This window comes from Limanda limanda, chromosome 15 (genome assembly GCF_963576545.1).
Source record: "Limanda limanda chromosome 15, fLimLim1.1, whole genome shotgun sequence".
NCBI classification, from domain to species: Eukaryota; Metazoa; Chordata; class Actinopteri; order Pleuronectiformes; family Pleuronectidae; genus Limanda; species Limanda limanda.
In genome coordinates, this window is record NC_083650.1 from 10548797 (window position 1) to 10567091 (window position 18295).

General features: G+C 42.0%; 1 protein-coding gene across 3 annotated transcripts; it reads right to left on the reverse strand.

Moving 5' to 3' along the window:
* Positions 1–571: 571 nt before the first annotated feature.
* ogdhl (oxoglutarate dehydrogenase L) lies at positions 572–18121 on the reverse strand. Of its 3 annotated transcripts, none has more exons than XM_061086801.1 (23): positions 18041–18121; positions 17337–17569; positions 16700–16870; positions 15786–15888; positions 13756–13871; positions 13510–13664; positions 12599–12745; positions 12402–12492; positions 12131–12310; positions 11901–12029; positions 11122–11301; positions 10884–11036; positions 10170–10272; positions 9959–10087; positions 8451–8601; positions 5380–5507; positions 5111–5289; positions 4893–4964; positions 4255–4380; positions 2755–2827; positions 2503–2666; positions 2242–2396; positions 572–2159 (listed from the first exon to the last, which is right to left on the reverse strand). In XM_061086801.1, the coding sequence occupies exons 2-23, from the start codon at positions 17565–17567 to the stop codon at positions 2036–2038; spliced, it is 3060 nt and encodes a 1019-aa protein (XP_060942784.1). In that variant the 5' UTR covers positions 17568–17569; positions 18041–18121; the 3' UTR covers positions 572–2035. The 3 variants fall into 3 exon arrangements, with proteins under 3 accessions (XP_060942784.1, XP_060942785.1, XP_060942787.1); XM_061086802.1 differs by lacking the exon at positions 18041–18121 and adding an exon at positions 17799–17962; XM_061086804.1 differs by lacking the exon at positions 18041–18121 and adding an exon at positions 17739–17798.
* Between the last annotated feature and the right edge of the window lie 174 nt (positions 18122–18295).

Below are 18295 nucleotides of genomic sequence, written 5' to 3' on the forward strand. Positions count from 1 at the left end.
TTACATATAATATATTTATATAAAACGTGTACATACAGTGATTTTGTTCCTCATTCAAACAGACTATAGGTTTTGTGTAAGAAAAACACTCTTTGTGTTTGTTTGTGTTGGACTTAACAGATTGAAAAGGGGGTTTATCAAGGGGGCAGCTGCAACAGGGCTCACATATTTATCACATTTACTTTCAGTTGATGTTGGGATTAAATATGTTTGATTGCAAGTCACTGGAAGGGAATGTAATAGAATTTTCACCACCATAGTCTAATATCAACTTAGTATATGCCATTTACTGTCTTAGTTTATACCGGACTCACCTTATTAAGTGAGTTAACTGGAGACTCTAAATTGAACGTAGGTGTAAATATGAGTGTTAATGGTTGTTTGCCACAGCATGTAAGGCCTGTGATGGACCTACATACACGATGTGCAGAGAGTGATAGGTGGGAAATCGATTTAATTTGCCCTTAAAAGTTTGTTCCATATATAATTATATCATATTTAATTGTTTCATTAAACCAGAAACCTTTATCCAGCATCATACTCAACTAAACATTACAACTACATCACTTAATTGGATTGAAACATTTTATTGCACATGTAATTATTCCTGGTCTAAGTAAAACCCCATCCACCATGAACATTTGTTTTTCATTAATAAATTAAAATACATAAACCTTAATAGTCATTGAATCATGTCTGTGTATGGCTTATAAGTAACTCTTTCAGCTGTAAGAGGAAAAGGAAAAGCTACAGTATATTTAAACAGGAAGCATAATTTTTAAGGAGCAGATAATACCAGTGCTGTTAAATACCTGGGGATTTCCATGTGACAACCAAGCGTCAGTATTGCTCTCACAGCATCCAAGGCTTTGCTGTGTGTTGTGTGCGTCTCTCAGCCTCCGAAGAGGAAGCCGAGCCGTATGTCCTACGTAGAAAACATGGCTGCAAGTCTCTGTGCCAGCTGGCTCATGTCTCCCGATGAAGTGAGGTGTGACAATAAATACACACTCCTTCACTAACTGCTAAGATGGCCAAAGCAAATGCAGGCACTAAAACCCACTGATGTGTTTCCTCTCACAATAGTCTTCATACCTGTGATGTGTGATTCACATTCAGTGTGTGCTTCTTCTATTCAAATACAAAAATCACTACAAATATAAATCACCAATATATATATATATATATATATATATATATATATACGTATATATAAACTAGTATTCTGCATAGCAACAATGGAGGTATCTACATTACTAAAGCTGCTTCAAAACAGTGATTGTCACAAATCTAAACTTAGATATTTGACTGTACAAGGAATTTACTGTTGCTACTTCAACACTGACCTACTGTGGATGCTCATGTGGCAATTCTGTGAGTGATCATGTTTAATGTTTGTATATTATTTTGTAAGGAGCTTTTATTTAGAAATAAAGGTGTTAGACTATACTCTGTGGTATGATTAAATGGTTATGATTGTTTATGTGGTATATGGTTAAATATAGTGCAGATGTTCCCAGTAAAGCTGAGATCAGACTACATGATTTTTTTGTGGAAATGTCCTTCTACAAATTAAGGAAATACAAAAAAACAAAATATATATTTTGGATTATATAAACAAATATGACTTGATTTAATTTGACAAGCATGGCCAGGGAATAGCAGTGAGCACCAGCCCCAACAATTTGCTGCTCTACTGTAACTAATGCTTACATTAGTGCTTTACAGTGAAGATCACTGCAAACAGGGCATCTCATGGAGTTACCACTATGTATTTGTTTGAAACCTCAAACCTAGTTTCTTATATCTACACTGTCCTCCAGGTTGCTCCTGACACCACAGTTCAGCATTAAGTCAGTTAGTGTTGTAGACTTATCTTTCTTGTAAACTCATCAAGGGTTAGGATTGTGTTTACTGACACCAGACTGTCATAAATCTATAGGAGCTGTAAAACTGGGCCATGAGAAGAAATAACAATGAAACTCTGGTAGCTGGAGTTGGCACCTCCAGCCTGGTTCTCACTCCATTAGTCCACTCTCTACATGTGCTTCCCCTGGAAGGCGCTCAGGTTGAAAGCCGTGTCCAGGAACCTCCTCAACTCATTCAGGTGAGTGGACTTGTTCCCTGTTGCAGGCGCGGCTGCAGGTCCCCGTCCCACATACCTGGAAGAAAACACTGACGGTTCAAATCCATCACCAGATTCAATAACATATTCTTCCTGTTTGATTCAGGTGAGACCCTTACCATATGTGTTTCTTGTTGGCCAGCACTGTGAGGAAACGTGGCCGCACGTAATCATAGTAACCCATGTTCTTGTGCTCCTCCTGACACCAGACCAGCTCAGCGTTGGCAAACTTTTCTGCCTCTGCTCTGACCAGGTCGAACGGGAATGGAGAGATCTGTGGGGGAAGCAGAAGAATAAGTGAAATAAACCAAACGCATCTCTCTCTTATTTTGAAATCCACAGTCCATGAGAAGCTCAGACAGAGGAGAGGGGTTAAACACCTGTTCAAGTCTGACAATGGCGACATCACTCTCCAGGTTGTGTAGCTTTCTCTCTTTAGCCAGCTCGTAGTAGACTTTACCAGTGCAGAAAATCACCCTCTTCACATGACCTGGGCTTTGATTTGCAGGACCCTCGTCAGGAATCAGCCTCTTAAATCTAGTGCCTGCAACCATTTAACATGGTGTGTTAGCTACAACATTTTCTTGACATATTACCAAGTCACATTTCACAGAGATAAAGTCAAACTTGACCTGTGGCGAGGTCATCGAAGCTGGATCTTGCGTCCGGGTGCCTCAGCAGAGATTTTGGAGTAAAAACAATCAACTGTAGGGGGAAAACCACAAGAGTTTCTGTCAGTGACAAACAACAGATTGCTCCTGTCATCCGTATCTTCTTCGCACGCACTGAATAAACTCCAGAGATAAAAGTTTTTATCTCTTTTCACGCAAATTTGCTGCCACCATATAGCATGCAACATCAGCATTGGGAAAACAAAACATTTCTTCAAAAATCAAATAAATAAAACCCCTGCGCTCAGCCAACCAGGTCCAGACTTTTTCTTGGAAAAAAAACAAACAATATTATCCCCTATTGGCCCTCTCACTAATTTGCTCAGGAAGTACTTTTCTCATGCTTCACAAAGCATCGCATTTATGTGCGACAGGGGATCAGTTAAGACGTTCACTGTGGCTGAAAACCGAGACTGGAAAAGAGAGCAGTGCACATACAGAAAAAGGGAAACAAGTTATTTCTCACAACTTTATACCCAAAGTAGTTCTTCTTTAGGGGTTTCAAATATTAAATAAAGAACACAGAGAACCATATACGTTCTGTATGTGAGTGATTTGAATATTATGGTAAATGGTCTGTATTTATATACAGTATTTATATAGAGCTTTTTCTAGTATTGATGACCACATCACATCATCCATTCACATGCCCATTCATACAGCGCTTCTATGTGCAGCACTTTCTCTCTCACACATCATTCATACAGGGTTCTCTATCTTGCCCAAGGACACTTTGGCATGCAGAATGGGGGAGACGGGGATCAAACCGCCGACCTTCTGGTAAGAGGACAACCCGATCTACATCCTGAGCCACAGCCGCCCCATTATCACAAAGTAAGCTTGTTTTTGCGAATTCTTTTTGAAGCATGGTTGTGATATATCATTTATCATAACATAGTTATTTTGATGGTAAACAAATACATATAAAAAACTCTGTTTAGACAGAATATTAACAACAAATGAGAATTTTTGTATTTTTTAAGTCAAATTTTGAGTTGCTGAAGACTCCACCAATATCTGCTGTCAATTCATCAACTGGTCTATTTGAGTAGTAGTTGGTAAGTTAGTTAGTTAGGTAGGTAGGTAGGTAGTCAATTTGTTAGTTCTATTCGTCCCTTGAGGGGAATAAGGCATCTACCATCTGCCTCCATCTGGGGCTCCCCAGGGCTACATGTTGGGCCTCTCCTAATGAAAAACCCATTTCTTTCAGCTCAGCCATCACAGTTTGCCACCATGTTGTTTTGTAGCCAACCTCATGTCACCTTTTACTCCACGCCAGCATTCCGAGCCATAACAGAGAACAGGTTTGACATTCATGTTGCAACGCCTTGGATTTTTCTTTGAGGGAAAGCAGTGGCTTGTATGTGGGGTTTGAACGAAGTAAAAGCGAAACATGAAATCACATCAATCGTTAAATGACGAGCAAGACACAGATGTAGTGAGGACGGTGTTACACTTTACCGGTTTTCTGAACGGCAACAGAATCTGCCGTCTGAGCACATGACAGTAGTTAGCAGGCGTGGAGCAGTTCACCACGATCCAGTTACAGTCGTGCAGCTGCTGGACTTCAAAATCTCCATTAAACACCTGGTTTAGAAAAAAGAATATAAAATAAAAATGTTATCAACAAAAATTGTACATGCACAAAATCATTAAGTTACTGTAGGTTGCAGCGATGCTTCTTTCCACGCTTGAACGCATCAGTGCACTGTATCTATCTCTTTCTCCCTCTCTCTCTCACATGCACACACAGCGGAGAACGTTAATTCCCCAGTATGCTCCCACTAATAGTTTGATCAATATCCCATTTGAAGATGAATCTAGGAAGCTTCTGCTGATGCTGTGGTTCCCTCCGTGAATGTTCCTGTGTACGAGCAAACCCTTGGCCCTGACTTACTGCTGAACACCAACCCTTTGGAGGGCACATTGAAAAGACCCTAAAGCTCCAGAGACATTGGCAATCATCACTTAAGCAGTCGTGACATCAGCATAGCCATTAAAATGGGAAGCTGTTGGATGTTAACTGCAGTGCACTGTCAAACTCTTTGACATTTATCAATGGGTAATAACTGTAATGTAAATTGTACATGTGACCATACAGGGAAGTGATCGGGGTCGTCTTTGCTCATCTGCAGGAAGCGTTCGGGTCTAGCTGACGAATGTTCAGGACCCTGAGGACAGAAGACGAAAGGAGCAAGACACGTGATCCGAGAACTGAAGAGGAATTTCTACATGTGGTTGATAAAGAAATTCAGGTTGATCTATAAAGGCAACAGAAAGACTTTCTAAAAACAACTGGTTGAGTTTCCATTCTCACCATTCCCTCCATCCCATGTGGCAGCAGGAGGATGATACCATTGTTGCGGACCCACTTGGCCTGGCCCGAGCTGATGAACTGGTCGATGATACACTGGGCGGTGTTGTGAAAGTCACCGAACTGAGCCTCCCATAGGATCAGAGCATTTGGATTGGCCATGGCGAAGCCGAGCTCAAAACCTGAAATTACAATCATCATCAAACGGAGCAAATAAAATCTATTATATCCGTGTAAAGCTCGCTGTGTGGCCGGAGCTACTCCACCCTTACCCAGCACTCCGTACTCTGACAGGGAGCTGTTGCACACAGTGTAGGGAGCCTGGTCGGCCCACAGGTGGTTCATGGGAACACATGTGCGTTTGTCCACCTCTTGGTCGTGAAGAACATGATGACGGTGACTGAAAATCACAAGAGAGACAGAAAGAACTGAAACTGGCAAACAGAAAAAAACTACCTGTACATATGGTACACAAGACAGAGAGTAGAAGGCAAAGAAGGCAATATTTTAAAACTTGAACTAGTTCATGTTTCTGGTATATGCGTTATTAAAAAAAAAACGATTAATCCATTATTGAATTGAAGACTTATTATTTCAATAATTGTATTTAGGGAAACAAAACAAAGTGTGATAAGACCAAGACCAATCCAGACCAATTCTGCCACATTTTATGTATAAGCTGTTTTTCAATGATACCGGGGGAAACAACTGGTTTACTACACACGGACATACACAGACACACACTCTACAGCCTTGTGTTTCAGCCCCTGACTGCCCTCCATGAAGAGTACCCTCCACTCTCCTGATCTTCAGGCAGCGTGAGACCCAACAAGAGCCGATGGGAGCAAAGAGCCGAGCACTAACAAGTTCTGCCAGTCGGCTCACTCACAGTGCAGGAATCAGCCCTCAAAACCAGCACGATCAGACAATCACTTAAAGCCCTTTAACATCACTCTAATAATGTCCACACATACACACACACAGACACACACACTGGGCCTACACAGAGCAAGAGGTTATGTAATTGTCAGGCGGAACGACTGCAGGAAATAGCAAAAATCTATTGATCATAATCTTGAATCGGATATATTACCTCCTAGAAGATTACACGATCATGATTTCAGACCTCTGAATAATACCATCCATAATTATGGACTAATGAGGCCGCATAATGTAATGCATAATTGTTGTGTTTGAGCCTTGCTCCACATTTTGCTGTATATACATTTTCACTACAGGAAACCCTTTGATGCTCGAAGAGAATCGAGAGCATCAAGCATTAATTGAGTTAATGTAGTTTCCTGTTTCATTTTCTCAATCCAGTTCCACATATTCCAAGGAGGACACCACAAAAAAAAACTATACGAGAATGAGATCTTTCTCCGGGATTGCCATATAGACTGGGTACCCAACTCTCATCTTTCTGGTATTTTAAACGCCGGTAAAAAAAATACACACTGTTCCTCTGCCTGGGGGCCCCATTAGTCAGGGGAGAGGGGTGCACGACGCCGCGCATGCAACCCACCCAAACACAACGACTGAATCCATTAGTCCACACTGTTACGTACATCACAGAAACGCAAGCAGGTCCACTCAACTGGAACGTGCCAATATGCTCAGCTCCTAAGATGGGAAACGAGGGTAGAGGGGGGGGGATGAAAAAAATTGTAGGTGGAGGAAAGAAAATAGCGATAAAGGAAGGTAAAGTACAGCCGAAGTGCAGTGGCAAAAAAATAATACAATCTGGAAAAAACAACAGGTGATAGCGAGATGAAGGGTGTGTGTAGCTCTAGACTGTTTTATTTTTTTGCAGGTCGGGGAAATTGCCCGATTGAAGGGGACAGTGAAATGGGAGAAGTGGGTGTCAGCGGTAAATGTGAGGGAGAAGAAAAAAGCGTTGTAGCCTCTGGTTAGTTAGTGTGATGTATGTCGCGGCGAGTTGGAGGGGGCGCCGGTGTCAGTAGAGATGAGATGCTGGAGAAATGATAGAGGACAGATGAGACAGGCGCAGTGAGAGGGGGGGGGCTGGCTTTGTTCATGTGTCACTCGTTCCCTCCATACCATGACAACACCATGTGGGCTTCACAGATCTCAGGAGACTGCGCTGACGTCTTCTGTCTGACAGACTCACTGTGCCACTGTACCCCAACCACCCAGTTTCTTAATTCCCTATCTGCATGAGAGTGTTTTTTTTACACTGAATCTCAGGTCAGGCGTGATAACCCTGACACACTCAACAAATGTGCCAGTTGGAAATAGTGCATTTGGGACAATCTCAAATTGAGTCATTGTAAAGCTTGTGGCACAATATTAAAGTTCCATTCCAGCAGCTTATTACTTCTTTCTTCCTCAAAATTACATATTCAAAAGGATTGTCATAAAAATATTTGACTCATGGTCATAACTGTTGCAGTATTAAGGTGGAAATACTTAAATACTGCAGTGGAACGGTGGAAATACTCAGCAATGATGCTCAAAATCTGTCTTTTGCCGATGTATCCTGAGTTGTCAATCCGACCATCATCAGGGGAATGCTGATGACCCAGACTATGTGCATTATCATATAAAACGGCATTTAACATGTTTAAAAACTTGATTTTCACTAAAAGGGGAATTGAATTATAGGTTTTCCAATATTGTCATACACTTAGAATTCACTATATTAGATACACCTTCAAAAGCTAATGTAGTCAAATCCAACTGTTATGCCATAAGTGCAACCTTTACAACTATATAATAATTACTCAGGTTGTAGTTTGTAAACATATTTCCTAACTGACTACTATAAATGAACTGCTCTCTGACAGTGACAACAAAAATGTAGCATTATAATATTTCTGAATGTTGAATTTGTGGCAGATTTGTTGAATTGGATTAGATGAAACTATATAAGTTTACCTAATTATGTTGCCAGCGACTGTATTTTACAATATGGAAAATGTATGCAAAACCTGATATAATAAATATGTTCAAAGCAATGAACTGTGCTCATGTTCTTGAAGCTGAAAGTTGAGCAATGATACGGACGACTCCCCCAGCCCCAGCACGTCCTTTTAAAGGCAGATAAAGCTAATTCTTGGTTTGTGTGTGAGCTCATTCATAAGAGGAGAAACTATGACTCCCACAGGGATTTATAAGCTCTAAAAATCTCAGTGAGAAAAAAAATCAATATACTTAAAACATTGTTTATTCAATAACTACCCTTAAGGTTTCTTGCCGTGCTGGTAGCAGGCGATCCTGTTAGTGGATGATAATTCTAACAGAAAATGGAGGTTTAAAAAAACAGTAATATAAATCCTGCAAAGGAAGGATTAAGTTTTAAGTTGTGTTGACATGATCTCACCTAAAGGTGCCCCTCTCCACATCCTGCCCACTGAGTCGCACATGGATGCCGTCTTTGAGGAGAGAACCAAAGGCCATGTACTCTCCTAGAGCCCAGTCCATCTGACGATTCTTCACCAGGTCTGCACGACCTCGCAGGATACGAGACACGCCTGGACACACAGAGAAGTGATATCTTTAAAAAAACATTGGAGAGGGGCTGCAGAACACAATTAATTAATGTTATAAGGTAATGTATTTACAGGTGACCGGCTTTAATTGACTTGTGTCATACCTGTACAAGGAAATAGCTAAAAAATGAAGCATTTGTTGCAGAGAGGTTTGTATTTTACTAAATCGAAGCATATCATTCAGGGGCATGCCTCCAATAAAAGTTGTAAAGTGTGGTCTTCTGTCATGGTGTCAATTTCCAGTACAGTTAAGTTTATATTAGTGTAATGGCTGCTACACCTGCCACTTTCTGCTATTTTGGGTTCGGTTTATTTTGTTGTTACGTTCAGCTAGGTCTTGGGGTATTTTCAGTTTTATTATTGTTATTGTCTTTACACGTAGCGACTCCCCTCGCATTAATACCTGCAGCAAAGGAGCGGACAGTTTTCTTCGACACACCAGATCCCTCGTTCCGTTCCGCCACACAGCAATAAAATACCGGCCGTACAGCCCGGCGCGGCAAAGGAGCGGAAACCAGACCGGACGCCAGCTGTGCGGCACTTCTCGGACCTAAGAACCATCCAAACCACGATAACTTAACACCCCTCGCCAAGCGGAACGAGGTAAGGAAGCTGGTCCCATTTACTTTGCTGCGGGTAGAGCGGAAGGGAGTCGCTGTCACTCTAACGAGTCAGATGTGTCTCACGTGGCGATTTGTTTGTTCGTTGTATTTTAAACGTTAGTGTTTGGTTTTAATGATTAAAAGCTTTTGTAACTTGTAACTGTTATTACAGTTTTACGGTGCTACTACGGCAAGCCAGATGCAAGAATAAAGAACCATGTACATCAGTTGAAGAGACTCAGCGTTTGTGTGGAGAAGCTGGGGGCCGTTACAATTAGAATTAGGGTATGGTCAGACATATGCAATGGGTAAATGGCCTGTATTTTATATGGAGCTTTTCTAGTCTTGATGACCACTCAAAGCGCTTTAAAGTTCAGTTTGCCCTTCACCAACTGACAAACACATGCTATGGGCATCTATGGGCTGCACTCTTTTCTATGGGAGGCCATTCGGGGTTCAGCATCTTGCTCGGGGATTGAACCGCCTAACCTTCTGGTTGAAGGACGACCGCTCTAATCCTCAGCCACAGCCGCCTCAACACAAATGTGAAGTGAATATCGGAAGTAAAATTTCAACAAAGTGAAGCCACACTTTGATCTGTCTCACCACAAAAAGCAAATGTTTTACCTACCCCTTGCTCTCACAGATTGGAAGTGAGCAGAAGGTAAATGTTTGCGGATGTGTGACCAGGTCCTATTGGTAAAATCACTATTCCTGCACAAGGCAACTAGACTCACCAGAGTGGATCTTAAAGTCTTCCAGAGGCACGGAGCTGGCAGTCTGGCCAATGTGCTGCAGAACCTTCTCCTCCAGTCCCGTGTTGACACAGCTCATACTCTTGGGTTCTCCCTCCGCTGTGAAAAAATCTAAAGAGAGAGCGACGGCTTCACTTCAGCAGGAACAACAAGTATTCACAGACATAGAAGAAAATATTTCAAAGGGTTTTACCGGGCCAGGGGGAGTCGAGCCACTGTCGAATAAGTAAGATCTTTTCATCCTTGGAGCTGGTGTATGCCTCCTCACATATCTTGTCATATTTGGCAACTTCTTCCTGCAACAAAATGTGGTATCACACATATTTACTGATGCAAATTTTTTTTGGTTTAATGAAAGGACTGCACCTGAATAGTCAAAGTGTGTAGCTGAGTCAAAGACAAAGAGAAAATATTGTAGGAGGAGGCTCACCACTGACAGTAATGGTTCTGTTCTGCTATATGACAAACGGGGCTTGTGCAAAACACCAAATACCAAACGATGTCCATCAACAGCCGCGAACTAGCACACCACAGAGGCACTGCAGTATTTGTCCGTGTGGTGTAAAAAAAACTGTTCAGAATGGATGTTGTGATCAAAGTTTATGGTTTGGATGAAGAACCAGAGCAGTTCCACTGAATGGTGCAAGAAACTGAGGTATACTTCATCTTCATTGAGCAATATATACTCCATGAGAAGGATTGTGAGCAGAGGAACTTTGTCAGTAAATTGATACTCAAATACAGCAGCGCTGGCACAATATAGAGTTACTCAAAGGCCTGGGTAATATCTATGTGTGATTTAATACGCTATAGTCCTGCAGATGGTGATATCAAATAAAACAGAATGCAGGACGAGCTACCAATATACACTATATTTAACAAGAGCAAACCGCACTAGATCACAAACCTCGTATTCCTGCAGTGTCACCACTCCCTCAGCGATCAGCTTGTCAGAGTACTTTTTCAGCACATGCTCCTGCCGATGGATCTGTTTGTACATCAGCGGCTGAGTGAACATGGGCTCGTCAATCTCGTTATGTCCAAAGCGTCTGTAACAAACCTGTAAAAACACACACCAACCTTAAAAACCCAAGATATGCTTTAATATGTAGTTGTTGATCCAATAAAATTTGACTGGGACTAACCAGGTCAATGACCACATCCTTGTTGAAGGTGGTCCTCCACTCTGATGCAACCCGACAAACGTACATGACAGCCTCGGGGTCGTCAGCATTAACGTGGAAGATGGGCGCGTTGACCACACGAGCAACATCAGTGGGATAAGGAGAGGAGCGGGCGACCCGAGGGTCTGTGGTGAACCCAATCTGGGAGGCAATGGACATTAAACATAACTTTGTTCCACTGTGATTGGACAAAAGCATGTAGAAAATACAACTTTGACAACTCATCTAATACGTTTCTAAATGACATTTAACTTACAATAATAATTTTGCAGTAGTAGAACCAGTAGGATCATTATTATGAGTATGATCATTAGTATCAGAATGAGTATAAGTATGAGCATGAGTATGAACATTTAAATGAATGTGAGATTGAGATTGAGTATGTATGATAATGAGTGTAAATATATATGAGAATGAAAATGAGTATGAGAGTGTATATGAATATGGCTACGAGTGAGAAAACGAGGATGAATATGAGTTTAAGTATGACTGAGTATGAGAATAAATGGGAGTATGACAATTTGTAAGAGTAAGTATAAGTATAACTGTGAGTATGACAATGAAAATTAAAATGAGAGTGAGTATGAGTATAAAAATATGTATATGAGCAGGTATCTGACTATGCCTATGAGTGTGGGTATAAGTTAGTATGAGAATGAGGATAAGTATGAGAATGTGTATGAATATTACTGCCTTAACTATTGTTAGGTGAGCAAATGTGACATGGATCTCTCCAGTACCTGGTTGTTGACCACCACATGGATTGTACCATGTGTCGTGTAGGAGGGGAGCTCACTTAAGTGGAAGGTCTCATACACAACTCCTTGTCCTGCAAAAGCAGCATCTCCATGAATCTGGAGTGACATGACCTGGGAACACAAATCACATCACAGACTCAACAGGTGGAAACCCCTTGCCATTGGGATTCCAAAACATAAACCCGTTGTGTACGTGGCATAATAATCGTTACCTTCTTTCCCTCTGTGTCTCCTCTGTAGAACTGCTCAGCTTTGGCCTTTCCCTGAACCACTGGATTCACGGCCTCCAGGTGGGAGGGGTTGGCCATGAGCGACAGTGTGATGTTCTTGTCAGTCTTGCGGTTAATCCTCTCGTGGTACATCCCAAGGTGGTATTTAACATCACCTGAACCCTACAGGTACAGATATGAAGATCAAGTTGTATTCCCAGAAGGCTCTTCTCTGATAGTTTCCCATCTAGTCAGATATTAGCAGCCTCCTCACCTCATCAGATGCCTCTAACTTAGGGTCAAACTGGCAGAAGATCTGGTCCAGGTCCTTACGGATCACATTAGCGAGGACATTCAATCGACCTCTGGAAACATAGTTTACAAAATCCATATCAGACATGGGAGGGGAGTAACAGACTGCATACATACAGTACATTGAATTGAGAGGTGAGACGGTGTAATGCGAATTACCGATGTGGCATCCCCATGATCACACTGTCGATGCCCGCCTCACTCGATTTGTCAATGATGCTTTTCAGAGCAGGGATTAACACTTCACAGCCCTCGAGACCAAAACGTTTCTCTGAAGACCACTTCCTGGCCAGGAAGTCCTCAAACCTAAACAGAAAAAAGTTCTGTTTATAACAACTAAGACATAAGGTTCATAGCTGCAGATATTGTATGATATTAAAATGTCCATATTTGTCAGGGTTTCCCTTTCCTCTAGTATTTTATAGGTTTTTTATGAATTTAAAAGTTCTGCAACACTAAAAAAGCCCAAAGTCCGCGGTTAAGGCAGCTCCTCCCCTCGGTCTAAAAGAGCCAGAAGCTGAAACCAAGCGTTTCAGACGGAGGCTGAAAAGAGGAGCTGCAGCAGTGGACAGTTTGAGGAAATGCATGTGTTTTCTGAACATTTAAGCATGTCAACCTTTCAAGTAATAACACACATGAAACATTTTGAACCTGGATATAAGCACAACAGATCTTTTTTTATGCACTGCCCAGTAAAGTCTTTTTCAACATCAAGAGGGTTTAAACATTAAAACGTTTTTTATAGGTAACCTACTGTGTGAACAGGATATTAGCATATACAAATTTACTATACTTTTAAATTAGCCCAAAGTATAAACATGTCATAGTAGACGAATATGCAGAACATAAGAATAGGTAGATCACCTGCATGGACCTCCAGTGACTTCTAGGATAATTTATCAAGAATGAAAATGAGCTCACATGAAGAATAGGGTGTTTATCTTTCAAAATAAACAGACGCACAACAGTTTTGTTTATGTTACGCGCGTCCCTGATGTGAGCTATAACTAAAAGTGAAGTATTGCGCTGTCACAAGAGTGTACATTGGAAAATGATTAGTCACTGCTGACCGTGTGGATCTGACCAGGCGGGCGAGCAAAGTTCTCTTCTCAGCATTAGTGAACTGCAAGATCCCTGGAGTCTCAAACTTCTGACGGATCCACTGACACTGGTCCACGTTGTTTATGAACATGAATTCCATTCCTATGTGACCACAGTAGGATGTCTGAAAAAGAAGATATAAATTCTGATAGCTACATGTCCAATCGTTCTGGCTTTCCTTAGTAGAAAAATGTTTGGACGAAAACCCAAAATACCTCTAGTCTGCGTATGATTTCTCTCAGAGGAAGAGTGGTGTTTCCTCCTCCGATGAAGGTGGTAGGGGGAAGCTGGAAGCTCTTGTCCAAGTCAGACTCATCAAGACCATAGAAACCTGTAATGATAACATGTGAAACATGGTTAGGCCGACCTACCCCACATATTATATGCATATGTAATATACCACATCTTCCATTTCCAATAAATATATACTCCTTCTCATACAGTCTCCCAAATTAAAATTGTATGAAGAAGAATGAAGCTCTTTGTGTCCGGGGAGAACTGTTATAAAGTAATTTATTAAGACTTAAGAAAGAGATTCAAAGATTAAGACCAAAGAAAAGCTAAAACAAAAGTTATTTTTTGGCACAATAACATTCATAACACAGAAACATGATTTCATCCATGTTGTTGTGTAGTGACATGGAAATTTGATATATTTTGACAATAGAGATCTTGAATTCACTTCATCTCATATCATGTGAACGAAGCAAAAAACATCGTAGAATATGAAAATGATTTATTATTATCACTGTGATATACTATGATTATTATTTAATCATGGATATTCAAATAACTTGATTAGTTGATCAGGTTAGTCATTTATGAAGTAAATGTCAGACACTATTGGTTCCAGTTACTCAAAAGCATTTACTAATTTGATCTGTTTTATGTCAGTGTAAAATTAAAATGTAGTTGAGTCATTTAGTGTGGGAATCAGGGAAAAGCCAGCAATCTGAGGATGTCATCTTAGACTCTGAAGTTGTGATGGATATTTTTCTCATTTAACTAAATGATTAACTGACCCATCACAAAGTATAATAACCAAAAAATAAATTGAAAATGAGAATACTAATTAGCTGCAGCTCTAAATGAGACTGCACTGCTACCTCAGAACTCTGAGTAAACGTCTGCAGTGAATGAACTGACAAAGCTCAGTACGTATTAATCACACTTGATTAATTTGATGGCAAAACCTGTAAGAATAAAGGTTGGGCAGAAAATACATAACTATTGGCCAGAGTGTGGGAGCCCAGAGGAGCCGAGGAGATACAGTGCTTTAAAGCATCAGTATCTGAAGCCTCACATCTGCTCGGACAAAACCCACCTGAGAGAGCTGCTCAAACTCAAGACCACAAGCAACATAAGAGGAGACAGGTGCAAATCATATTAGGAAACCAGGAAAGATAAAGGGGCCAGGAATAGACTCGTGCACTATCGGCTGAGCAAATAAGGGGCCGTGGAGCCTGTCATTAACTTTCATTAAAGGAGCTAGAGCCCTGATGACAATACATAATGCAACGCTATGTCCTCCTGATCACGGATAACTTCAGAAACCAAGTCTCTCTCTCTGTTTCTGTCTCTCTCTCCTCTTTACTGGATATTACTGTACCTTTCCACCACATCTTTTCACCTTCAGTCAGCTAAATAAAAGGAAAGAAAGACACCAGCTCGGCCTGAGTTGGCGTTTTGCTGACCAACCCTGTCAGAGAACATGATGGGGCCTTTCATACTTTCATATTCTTGGGTCTGATGAGCTACGCAGCCCTAGATTGGAAATGTGTGTATGGGTATAAATGCACAGGAAAAACATTTTTTTTTATTAATAATTATGAAGAAGAGGAGGCTTTTGAAGTATAAGCCTGTCAAAGAGAATACTATGCTTTAAACTGAAGTATTTTAACACAACATATATCCTGAGTTAATTAGAAGTCCCATCAGCATATATAGTGCCTGTGGGTTAATTCCTTTACCTTCTTAAAAGGGGATATAAGAAGGAACTACACCTTTCATATACAAAGTCTACACAGGAAAATGTATAATTAAACCAGTAGTTAACCTTTATATATCTATTCTATTTATAATTCAAGTATTAATAACACTAACTGTTCATTTTGAATCATTTCAGCCTGTTTAGGTCTGTTTCACTGATCCTAAGGTTAAGAGTCGACATCACTCCTCTAAAGTCGGTAACTTCACAAACATTCAGAATTCGGATGTTTGTTTGGTGTAGGATTGTGACGTGCACCTAATTTATCGATGGTGGTGATCAGGTCCGAGGGAATGAAGGAGTCCAGATCAGCATCCAGGATTCCCAACGGGTCTAACTGTGCAACATGGTGACCACGGATCTGCTCAGAGAGATGAAGAGGAGAAAGAAGAGGAGGAGAGAATCAAGTAAAAGAGTAAAAGAAGTCACTACCAGGAGAGACTACTTGGTAAATCAACAATGGGCTGAAGCCCTCATGATGCTGACGAGTATTGACAACTGGACAAAAACAGCTAACACTTGCTTATAGGTCAACAGCTCCATTGAGGTGCTTTAATGTGCATGTACGCACACAAACACACACACTCACACACACGTACACACGCTCACACATTCCCACCAGGTCTCCACCGGGCTGGGAGACGCCTTTGCCAAAACACAGAATTTAATAAATCCCTCGGATAGTTTCTTGGATTAATTTGAGAGCGAGGGGAAATGTTACCACCTGTTTTGTTGAAGCAGTCTCTTTGATATTTCCATTTTGAAAAAGCAGCCGGGCTAAGTAGGTTAGACTTAATCTGCCAATTTGCATAGACAAACAAATTGTGTATTCCTTTTAATGAAAGGACACAAACACCTCCCAATGCCGGTCACATCTGTCACAGCGAGCCAAGTTGATTTGTTTTATGTATTTTTCACACACACACACACACACACACGCGCACACGCACACGCACACACGAGATACAAATAGTCAGCCAGTTCAAGACAGATGATATCTTAATTCAGGACACACACACACTGCTTTGAGATTTAAACAGATGCCCATAAGATATGAGACCAATCTTTGAATTTGTAAATAACAGAAGTCCACATTACAGAGGCTGATTCATGTGTGTGTCTCTGTTCACGTGTGTGTTGCTCGCAGTTGGGCAGGGTGAGTGTGCACTAACCTGGTAGGCTCTAATGAGAGTGTGCACGGCCAGGTGGTCCTCCACCACTTTCTGTGCCATGTCTGGTGAGTGGGACAGGACTCGGCCCTGGAGCAGAGCGGAGGGGCGTCCTTCACCCGCCTCTCCAGACGGGCTGGAGGCCTGGATGCTACGGAAGAATGTGTCCCAGGACTAGAGGAGAGAGGGAGGCAGATCCAACCGAGGTAATGAGGTTCATCTCAGACATGGGCCAAACATGTCCTGCTAGCAGTAGACTGTAAGGTGTCTCAGTGTTCTCTTAACTTAAGGTGAGAGTGTGGAGAGGGAGGGAAACTGTCTGGGGGCTGACACGTCATCTTGGATATTTACAGCTACAGTATATTTGCACATGGCACAGGCAGTCCAGCTACCAGTTCACCCAAGCGCTGGTTTATCATGGTCCCACTGGACAGAGATCTGCAGAACTGTCACACAACACTGGCAACTACACAAAAATTAGTGTAATGTATCTGTTAAACCATCTAGATGCTCCACATTGTTTCTTCTGTAAACTTCCTCTCGTGGGCAAATAAAAAAGATTCTACTTCTTATCTTAAATGTATTTGTTGTGATTGACTGATATCCATGAACGAATGGCACACATGTTGCACACGGTTACCTCGTGGACGTTTCTTTGATCCTCCAGCCAGGCAAAGTACATCTCCTCCATATAGCTGGAGCTGCCGGCCACCGCTGAGGGAACCGGGGCAGCCCCGGAGGAGCAGCCTCTCCGGGGATCGACCCAGCGGCGCCTGCAGGCCGTGGCCCCTCCACCACACCCGCGCAGCCACTGGCTCCCCCCTGCACATCCGCCTCGCAGCACACCCGCTAACACCCGCAGCTGACTCATGACTGGAGGAAGAGGAAAGATGCATTCAGTTTTTTGGATTGAGAATCATTTGACCGGCAGCTTTATTAGTGTTTCTGACGCCAAACGGTATTTTCTGCAGTAATTGTAGGTTACACATCATTTTGCGCAGACCCGTTATGTATGAAATGACCTTTACGAGCTTATATTTACATGGAACTTCCTCTGATCGCTGCAGCAAAACATCTGAGCTGGAACTCAGTTGCTCCTCACCTGGTTCCTGCGGGATGCTTCAGTGTTTGCTTCGGGGCTGCAGCGCCATTATTACCAACAACCCAGAAACACAGTCTATTTCATTCTGGGTCTGAAACCACTAATCCCTCAACGTCAACACAAATCCCCCATAATCCCCCCCTGCTCGTCCCTGACACTGCAGAAGCGCAGCGGCGTCCCCGGAGGCAGGAAACAGTGGCCTCAATGTTGTTTATTTGTTTATTTGGAGAAGTTGTATTTACCTTAGACCGCACTGCTCTTTGACTCTACTGGCATCGCCGAAGTAGGACAGGTAGCAGAGAAGGTGACACACGTCCGAGAGCTGCAGCCACGTCGGTGTGGACACGCCCCCCTGCCACACGCACGCACGCACGCACTCACCGTGTCAGGTGGTGCGTCCCATACAAAACCAAACGCACCGGATCAGACACAGGGAGAAGAAAACGAATCGATGTATTAGTAAATCAATAAAAAAATGTTTCATGATAAGTTTTTCT

Bases quoted from the DNA above. Each gene is read 5' to 3' on its own strand.
- ogdhl (XM_061086801.1), bottom strand. From the start codon at position 17,567: ATGAGTCAGCTGCGGGTGTTAGCGGGTGTGCTGCGAGGCGGATGTGCA. The intron at 13,872-15,785 runs GTGCACGTCACA...TTATCATTACAG, and splicing joins CACCACCATCGATAAATTAG to GTTTCTATGGTCTTGATGAG. The intron at 2,667-2,754 runs GTCAAGTTTGAC...AAATGGTTGCAG, and splicing joins CTTCGATGACCTCGCCACAG to GCACTAGATTTAAGAGGCTG.